This window comes from Primulina huaijiensis, chromosome 8, assembly GCF_012295235.1.
Source record: "Primulina huaijiensis isolate GDHJ02 chromosome 8, ASM1229523v2, whole genome shotgun sequence".
NCBI classification, from domain to species: domain Eukaryota; kingdom Viridiplantae; phylum Streptophyta; class Magnoliopsida; order Lamiales; family Gesneriaceae; genus Primulina; species Primulina huaijiensis.
In genome coordinates this window covers 684,566-695,067 of record NC_133313.1, presented here as the reverse complement: position 1 = coordinate 695,067, position 10,502 = coordinate 684,566, and the positions used below count along the sequence as shown (strand labels likewise).

The window sequence follows — 10,502 nt, the reverse complement described above, 5'->3', positions numbered from 1 at the left end:
CTTCTCAGACGTCATATAATCAGATTTATTTTTGAATTAATTAAATTTATAAAAATAATTACAAAAAATAATCAAATTTATTTTTTAATTGATTAAATTCATTAAAATAATTACACAGAATTCGAGTAACGGGAAATTGGGGATCAGTCCCCAGCCGTCGTTTTTTTTAGTGTTCAGTCCCTGGGTACTTTTTTAGTACCACATTTCCACATGAAGTGTACCACATTTCCACATGAAGTGTACCACAATTTGTATGACATAATACCACAATTTTGTGGGTAGGGAGTGAACCCCAAGAAATGTTTTGATTGAGGATTTTTCACCAACTTCCCCTTCGAGTAACGGGAGGAATCCATTTTCACCAAAACAGAATTCCATTTACTTTTAAAAAATCATAATAACTGAATGACGAACTAACATAATCGAGACGTGTATTGAATCATATAATGATTATATCGAAAAATTATGTTTTAATAGAAAATATATTATAAGAATGTGGTGATGTAATAATTGTTCATACTAGAAAAAAGATCCAAACTTGGCTTTTAGATTGCTTTATGGGTCAAAAGATTTGAGTTGTACTATCTTTTGATAAAACGACAAACATTTGGTCATACAATTGATATCGTAGTCAAAAAGATAAAAATAAATAAAGTCATAACATTTGGATTTATTTTGGAAAAAAAATGAACTTATGGTAGAAACGTGCATGTGCGTTGCACGTGGAGATATGCAAACAAATAATAATCAATGTAATTATGTTCGAATAAATAGTAATAATAGTTCAAAAGCAAACAACTAATTTGTTCGGAAACCAAATGTCTACATTTTCTCTTCTTTGATCTTAAGAGCAGTGGAAATGTTTTGATACCTTGTAGTTAGCAATTGACTCTCCATCTTCAATTTCTATTATCTTCACGAACCATTTTGCTGCATGTTATCCATTTTTTATGTTTGTGGTTCTTCAACCTTCGGTGCAAGATTGATTTTTTCCACTGTCTTGATAATCTTCGACTTCTTCGTTTTTTTATATTGACGTTCCCAAATAAACAACTGTCTGGAATTTCAATAGCTTTTGCTACGATCGTTAACACGTCGTTACTTATGTCTGCTGAGCCATCCAACTTGAACAAGAATGCATGCAGTTAGATGTGATTTCTTATTATTGTGAGGTAAATTGATCACAGAAGGAGATATCTCATTCAAATCAAATTCGAAAACTCTCCACATTGCTTCTTGAGCCAAAACCCACCAAGCATCTTGGAATGCCTTGATTTCATCAACAGATGTATCTGTACCTCTCTATGAAAGATGGGACACCTATCTTATCACGTCCCTCATAAATATACTTGTAAAGATATTTGACAGCATTCAATCCCGAACAGACCTCAACATTGATATGACAGTCGTATCTATACAACAAATAATTATTATAAGGAACGGCCCATTGGGAATTCAATGTATCATTTCAAACGTCAACAGACTGAACTTGTAGGAAATGTTCTTGAAACCAACTCTGATGATCTTGAGAATTAGCATCACAGAGTATTTTCAGTTTCTATGTCTCGAATTGGTACGAGTATACGTTAGCCGACACTTTTAAAAACACTACTCCATTTTTGAAAGCAAGAGGATCAATCCAAGAAAGCATGTCTTTGCATAACCGGCTTCACACTTTCTTTGGTATGTCGTATAATACTTTTGAATTTTCTTTCTCGAGTTTTTCCAAGGATGTAAAGCATTTTAGGTCCCACTGAGATGTGAAGTGATCATCTAAAATAATAGTTGGAGACCATCTTTGGAGATTATAACATAATATAGCTTATCTGGGGATTCTCCTATACACATTTCCGGTATGCTGGACAATTGTGATGCAGTTATAGGAACTGTTATCAACCACGATATCTCGCCATCTGTGAGCCAATGCAGAATTCCTGCAACTAATTAAGATGCCTTTGTTTTTAGCCAGATTGTACTTGCATTTACAACACTCTTGTAATCTTCTCCACAACCCTCTCTTTGAGGAATATTTAGCGACAATTTATATGTAGCTGTCAATGTCCTTCAGAGACTACGAGTGTTATAGGAGCATCCGTCGACAACGAGGTGAATAGGGTCCCCAAAATAGCAAGAAATTTGCTCCATTTGAATTTCAATTTGAGCCAAAGGGTAGAAATTCAAAATAATAGAAATAGAAGGAAGTCATTTATCTATCGGAAGTCGAATCCAGCGTCCTCATCTTGATAAAATAATTTGAACCGCTTGTTCGAACCGGGGTTTGAAACCAAACCTCTCCTCAGGAGGATAGGTAATGGCGATTGGAATCATATTAAGCTAAATAAGCGACGATTTAATAACAACCGTCGCTAAATTAGCGACAGATTTTATTAACCGTCGCTATTTTGATTGGCGACGGTTTTGTTTTATAACGACCGTTGCCAAATTTTGCGACGGATATTATAACATCGTCGCTATATTGGCGACGGATTTTATTAACCGTCACTATTTAGATCGGCGACGGGTTTTTAAACCGTCGCTAAATAACGACAGTTTTTAAATCTGTCGCTAAATGGCAACGATATTTACAAAACCGTCGCTAAGAGTGACAGTTATTACCTAAACCGTCGCTAAATGTCTTTATAATCGACAGCTTCTTGCTCATTTTTTCACTACGATACGATTTCTTCTCTCCCTTTTTTCTATACTGCCGTGTTTGTGTCTTCTCCGACGACCCGTCTTCCCGTTTTTGAGGTATCGAACTCGAGATTTCATATTTTGAATCTTATTATATTATCTTGTTCAGATAACGTACTATATTTTATATCGCATGTTAATTAATTAAGTGTTGAAAATATTTAATTTCAGATTTGTAGATGAGTAGAAGGGATTATTTATAAATGTGTACAAATAATTTAAAAAATAGCAAATTTTTTTAATTTATATTATAAAATAAATTTTTTTTCAAAAAAATTTATAGAATTTGAGAGGTTTTAGATTATAATCGTCGCAAATTAGCGACGGTTTTCCTGAACCGTCATGTTAAGAATTAGCGACGGTTTACATAATTAACAATAAAATTAGTCAATAAAATTAGTCAATTAATTACATGATTTTGACGATAATTGCTAAAATCTATTGTCAAAACATAGTTACGTTACTATAATTTATTCGACAAAAATACAAGATTAAAATCGACATTTTACATATTTAAATTTCCAAATTTAAATCAATTTTTCTCTAAACAAGAATTAGATTTCTAAATATCATTTTTTAATTTCAAACCAATTCCAATTAAAAATCTTAAGTGTATTTCAAATATATTTAAATATATTTTTGTAGTTTTAGATAAGTAATATCATAAACTTCAAATTCAGTTATTTCATTTATATATAGGATTTCATATTAATTATGATGGATTTCAAATTCAAAAATAATGAAGACGTTTGAAATTCATTATACTTTTTATGACTAATGTGCAAAAAAGTAAACTGGATTTAATATTTCATATATTGTTTTAATGTTAATAATAAAAATATAATTAAAATTCATTGAATTCAAATCTATACATCCAAATACAACTTTATTTTTTAAACATCCATATATAAACTAAGAAAAATCAACACGGGCCTGGATAACCTCCATGAATGATGGGTATTTTGGTTGGACCGTACGAATTCATCAGCCATATAAATAAAGGCCCGTTTGTTTATCGGCCCAAAAGTGTTATCCAGGTATCGTCTTCTGTTCAGTTCAACCAATCTTCCTTACTCGGAACCATAAAAAATACGACACCGTATCGACTCTTTCCGAGCCTCGCCCTGTTTCTCATTTCTGATACATTTCTTGTTGGAAATAGAAGCTGCACTTTCAACAATGTCATATATGAAAGGAGATTTGCTTGCAAAAACTAGGAAACTCGTCAAAGGGCTTGCCAGAGCTGAGCCCATGTGGCTTAAAGCCATGGAAAAGTACGTCGATTTTTCTTCTTTTACTTCAATTTTATGAAGAAATTGGTTCACGTTTTTTATTTTTGATTTGTGTTTTCGTGATATTTTGTAGAGCACCGCCTGCGACGTTTCCTCGGGCGGAGAAAAAGCTGAAGTCCATAAGTTTACCCGAGGATGTTTATGTGAATAAGTTTTTTCAAAAGCATCCCGATTCTAAGCATGAGGGGGCGATCGGGTATTTTGCTAGATCCTTTTTTCTCTCCATCTTTTCCGTCTGAGATGTTCATCTTGTTAAATTTTTTAGGGTATTTTATGGAAGATGGCTAAAAGAAAAGGGAATTGGTTGATTCTTGGTTATACACAGAAGATGTTTTAATTTTGATATCATGTGTGATTTGAGGATTAATATTAAGTAAGCTGCTCATTGGATTGTAAGATTGTGTTTCTATTGTGAGTTTATAGATTTTCTGTAATATTGCCTGATGACAATCACCATCATATTAGTTATTTCTTGCATTAATTTTTAACATGATTAAATAATGTTTCCTTGAATATGTTCAGCAATTTAACTCTTTTTTTCCACCTAATCACAGATCTATATTTTCTCATGTTGTTCGATCCATGTCATGATGCCTAACAGTCCCTTTTATATATATACCCACAAAGGTGAAACAAATAGGCCGAAAACAAAACGTGTTGTGGAACACGATGCATATAGATCTGGATGTATCGAATTTCTTTTCTTTTTTTGTCAATGCGTGATTATTTATGATGGCAAGAAGAAGACTCTTGTTCATCACTTGAGGAAACTGCTAACATCAGATGTGTGTTTTGTGTAATTTTACATCACACTGATTCTTCGAAGCTAACACCAACTGAGATATTTTTGTAATTAATAATGATAATTTCCTTCAGATTAATGAATGAGGTTTGATATAAAGGACATATATGCACACAACATATGTTTGTCGATGAACCTGTGGCTACTTCTGCGCATCCAACTTCTTAATCCGCTGCCTCTAGTGCTGATAAAAGATAGAATTTTTCAATATATATTTAGAAGCATAGTTCAGGGACTCTGAGCTTCTCTATTAAGGAAAAAAATCATTCAGAGGTCTAATTGTGCATTTCTGTATTTATTTGATAATACTAGTTATAAAGTATGATTCAATTAATCAATTTTAGAGGTCGAAAATACCACACATGCAGTGTACGAGATAAGCTGAGAAGCAAAGTGATTGTGATTTTGTACATAAGTATGTACGCACATTGGTGTATTGTGTGTGCCGTGGTGTCTGAGTTTTGGAGGAAAAAAATAACTCTTGAGGAAAGAATGGTTTGCGACAATTTTGTGGAGAAGATGCTGAAGGTATGTATGACTCAGTCTTGAGTTTAATTAACGAACTCACTATTTTTGCCCTTTTTGGTGATATTATTGGGATCTGTTTTTTATTATTATTTTTTGTTAATCGAGAGATGAATAACATAATGTCACAGTAAATCTTAATCTTCGTGAGAGTGAGAGTTTTTCACACATTGAAATTCAGGAAGTTTTATTTTATGTACTTCATACATTTTTTGTGTTACGATAGTATGATGTTTTTTTTCTTCATATTATACAATAAGATATATCTATGTCACATAAAAATCAAATAAGTGAACAAATAATTATACTCCAAGTATCCATTGTTGTGCATGCATGATTATTCTTTGGCCGATGATGGATTGAATTACAGTCGTCTGGTCAGTGGCTTAACACATATGAAAGATTTTGAAGTTTATACGTTAAATACAAAAATGGCATTTGTTATATTTTGTGTTTATATTCATATTTGATGACATATTTGTTATTCAAAGACCTTTTTTAGTGATTGAATGTATTCACTTGTTGTTTTCCAAAGACGTCGTTCATGAAGATATTTCTTGTTTCCTTCATTTTTATAATTGACAGGACCAAAGATCAAAATAAAATATATACAAAAGGAAAATGAAACCCCTAGGTGAAATATGTGCTTTATGGAATCAAACTGTGCCATTTCATAAGGAAGAAAAGGTTTTAGTTCTGCATGTTAGACTTCTGTTTGATCTTATTTAGTGACCGAGTTTAACTAAGAGACGGTTTAGAGAAGTGTATGTCCATTTTTCAGGATAGTGAATATGAATCACTGATTCTTGCACGTGAACAGGATATCTGGTTTTGATCCACCTGCTGCCCGTGTATTTGCTTGGAGGGTGCTTGAGTTAAAGGATCATGGAATTAGTGATGAGGATGCTATAGCCGTTGCCGATGTTTGTTCTCTGTCACCTACTTTCATTTATTGTCATAAATAAAGTAGTCAAACTTGAAAATGAAATCCCATTTGTTCACCCTCTGAATCGTGGTTTCTTTGTGGGTAGATGGAATATCGAAATGAAAGAAAAGCCAAAAGGAAGGCATTTGCTCGGCTGAAACAAATTGCTCGGATTCAAGGAAGGAGCCCACCTCCAAATCCATATTCGAGTGCTATCAAGGAGATACAGGCTGAGGAAAGGAAGTTTGTTCATGATCGATTTTATGATTCTGCCACACGAGAATTCTTGCAGAAACTGAAACAGGAGAGGGCAGCTGAGTTCCAGGACAGAAGAGGAGGGTTCATTGGCTCATGAGGTTACTTTATCAAAACATAAGTAAGCTTAAATGCTTGTTATTGGAGCTGAATTTTGTTTAGATTTATTCCCAGTGGCTCTGGCCGCATCACGTTTTGAACGGATCAAGATTTCTTAGATGATTAATAAAAGAGTACACTAGCAGCGGATGTATTTGGAATTGGCTTATTGTGTATTCAAGGGATATTATCCCAACATTTGTATTGAAGTTTCCTTCAGTGGTCATGGATGCATTTGAATCTCCTTGATTCTTTCTATAAAAGCTTTTAACACTCCAAGTTGGTTGATCAAGTGGCGGTTTGAACTGCACAGGTTAGAAACTCGGTGGAAATAGAGGGAATTGGGAAAAACTGCTAGCGTGTTCTAGTTAGTTAAAATGCTACTTCATTATTTCAAACAAATGAAGCTATATTTTCCTTAGGACCATGGATTTATTCAACCTTGCCATGTAGAAATTTTCCAGGAATATTTTTACAAAATTTCTACTGAACTAGGTTCAAAGACTCCAATAAATACATTTGGCTTTTGCAATAAAAAAAATTAAAAATTGAGTAGACAAAATTAATTTATACAGAAATCTAAAATCACTGCCACTTTTCCATCCTTCGTAAAAACAGGGGCTAAGACGAAAATCTTTGAATTTCAACATACCATTTCCTAACATTTGCAGAATCTATCTAAAACAAGACCAACACATTTCTCCTACTCATCAAGTGGAACCAAGCTCATAGTATATGTAGCAATAATAGGAGAATGCATGGATTTTGGCCCAAGTGTCTTAGCATCACAGAGTATTTTCATTTTCCCTGTCTCGAATTGGTACGAATATACGTTAGCCGACACCTTTAAAAACACTATTCCATCTTTGGAAGCAAGAGGATCAATCCAAGAAAGCATGTCTTTGCATAACCGGCTTCCCACTTTCTTTGGTATGTCGTATAATACTTTTGAATTTTCTTTCTCGAGTTCTTCCAAGGATGTAAAGCATTTTAGGTCCCACTGAGATGTGAAGTGATCCTCTCCAAAATGAAGGATTTTAATTTTAAAAATTTGTCTCATCATTAATTTTAAAACTCGTGCCATAATTGTTTGTATGATTTTTGGATTCATGCAACTCTTGTTATTATAGTAATAATAACACACATACTGATTATTTATAATATATCACATACATAAAAAATAATAAATGATGATCGATAACCGAAAACTAATTGATCCGTACGAGCCACATACGGATCCATGTCCATAACCTAGGTAAATGCAGGGATGCAAATGCAATATTACATAAGCTTCCAATATTTTACATGTCTTCGATCTTCAAAACTCCTTCCGAGGATCGGGTCCACCGTCTTCAAATCTTGATATCCCACTAATTCTAATATTTACATAAAATATCCATGGCACATTGGGATACAAATTTAGGGGGTGGGAACGGACCATAAACTAGGTCCACTTTTAATTATCAAATAATCAAAATTAAAACACGTAAAATATCTTAACATACACTTAGCACATTGGTCATGGCTTTCGTTCATCCTTTTACCATATAATATCATATATTATATAAATCCGATAATATCACATATTATCAATAAATCTTATATCTCGTAAATTATCACTAGCCGTCATAATTATTAAATTAAATAAACACATTTATTTAATTTCAAATAATTAAATTTCTTGTAAAACACTTTTTACCATAAATAATTAAAATCATATTTCAATTATTTATTTTGTAAGAAATTGATTTTATCAAAATTGTTGTAGGGGTAAAATCGTCTGTATTTTCACAAAATAATAATTTAACCCAAAATTTTGAAAAATCAGAAAATCGCCCCTGGGCCCGAACAATTCACCACGACCTAGCGCGGTGCCTGAGACGTTCTTGGACACCCGCACTGTCCACGAAATAAGTTTTCTATAATTTCTTTCCATTCCGGGTTACAAGACAGTGATGAATAAATCTGGCTTTCCAAACGACTCACCAATGCCATTGCATCAAGATATCTTCTATGCATGTCCCTTAGGCCACCAATAAATGATGCAGGCAAAACTACACGTTGTCCAATCTGACTTCCCCGAACTTCACCACTAACAACGCTATCAACAATACCTTGGTACAACTCAGATATGATCATAGATGAAAATTGTTGAAACAACCTTCCACCATACACCATCGAAAGATGAAAAATCTGTGGACACCAACCGATCACTACCTGAGTTGACATTGGAATATGTTGCTACAAACCACTATCTCCATAAGGAAAAAACAGTAGATATTGCAAGAGATCATAGCATCCAAAATAAGGTTTTATTGGATGAGTATGACCATCACTTCCACAAACAATATAATTATATTTCTATCATAAAGAACGTTAGCATCATTATTACCCTCAACCCAAATAGCAGCAACTTGATCAGCAGAAGGGCTGTTTTAACATCTTTGGTCAACAGCCACATTCTTGGAAATATATAATCTAAGATCTTTGATAGAGGGATATTGGCTCAATATGTTACACAACAATTGTGCATAAGGATTAACTTTCATTACGTTCATCAACAGAACTATAGTTTTCTCATCAATATCAGCTCCATCAAAAGTTGTCATTCTATGATGCAGCTCGTTCTCGTTGTCCCAAAAATAGAGTTGGAAATTCCTAGGACCTTCCTCAGCGGAGGCAACCCATGAAATTCTTTGTACGTCTTAAAAGAGTTTAGCACTTAAAATTAATACATTTATTTGGTCTTTAAAATATAAAATTGCAAATTATTTGTAGCCGAAGAGACGGTCTTCAAATTGTTCTTTCTTGATATTTATTAGTTAAAATATTTTTTAAAAAATGTCAGCACTTCAAAATTAAAAATATATTGTTTATATATATATATAGGCTCCGTTTGGTATGTGTGACGTGATAAATAACTGATTAGTAATTAGATGGATTATAAAATGAAATATATGGATAAATAATATGGTGGAATAAAATATATGATGTTTGATGTAATTTAACATTATAGATTAATTTTGTGTATTAGCATGAAATGACTAAAGTATCCCCACTATATAATTATAATTATCTAACCTAAATATAATAAATAAATAATAATAGTAATAAGAAATAAATAAGTAGGTAATTTTAAAAAAAAATATTAAAAATTCATTTTTTATTAATTTGTAAACTTTATTTTCTATTATATATTTATTATTCTCATTACTTATAATGATATTATTAATTTAATCAATAATTTAATTCTTTTAATTTCTTTCTATTTTATAATTAATATAATTGTATATATTATAATTAATTTAACTCTTACTAACCATTATTTTTATTAATCAATAATTTAATTCATATAATCTCTTTCTATTTTATAATTAAGAAATAAGGGGAGGAAAATGTAATTTGTTGAATTTTGATAGGCTATCTCATTTGATTTGTTAGATTAATAATCCAATAGTTATCCACAAATTTGGGTCTTAAACCGGGCCAAAATGATTATTAAAATATCTTAAAATTTTAACCAAACATTGAATAAATGTTTGACTATTCATCTATCCTTTTTTAATTCACTCAACCAAACACACTCATAGAGTTATAAAAGATAGCAACTTCTTTATCTTTTTTATGGTAAAAATGTGAAATATATCTTCACTCAAAACTATTTTCATATCACATTGGTTTATACTTCTAATTATCCAATAAATAGAATCCAATCGATTATCCCACGATTTTGAATGGTATCCCGGTGATATCCCTAGTTAGGAGAAGTTTTTATGGTTATAACAACGTCTCGATTCTAGCAAAACCGAAGTTAAATCTCCATATATAATCATGCAACTAATACGTAAACGTTCTTTCTTCCTTTTCATCAACCTCTCTTTTTTTTTTCCCACGCAATAGCTCAGTTTCG

General features: G+C 32.2%; 1 protein-coding gene across 1 annotated transcript; it reads left to right on the top strand.

Annotated features, from left to right (window-relative positions):
* The first annotated feature begins 3,643 nt into the window (after positions 1 to 3,643).
* On the top strand, positions 3,644 to 6,826 carry LOC140983278 (uncharacterized). Its single transcript, XM_073450247.1, has 4 exons — positions 3,644 to 3,968; positions 4,060 to 4,182; positions 6,134 to 6,236; positions 6,345 to 6,826. The coding sequence occupies exons 1-4, from the start codon at positions 3,874 to 3,876 to the stop codon at positions 6,591 to 6,593; spliced, it is 570 nt and encodes a 189-aa protein (XP_073306348.1). The 5' UTR covers positions 3,644 to 3,873; the 3' UTR covers positions 6,594 to 6,826.
* Positions 6,827 to 10,502: the final 3,676 nt, after the last annotated feature.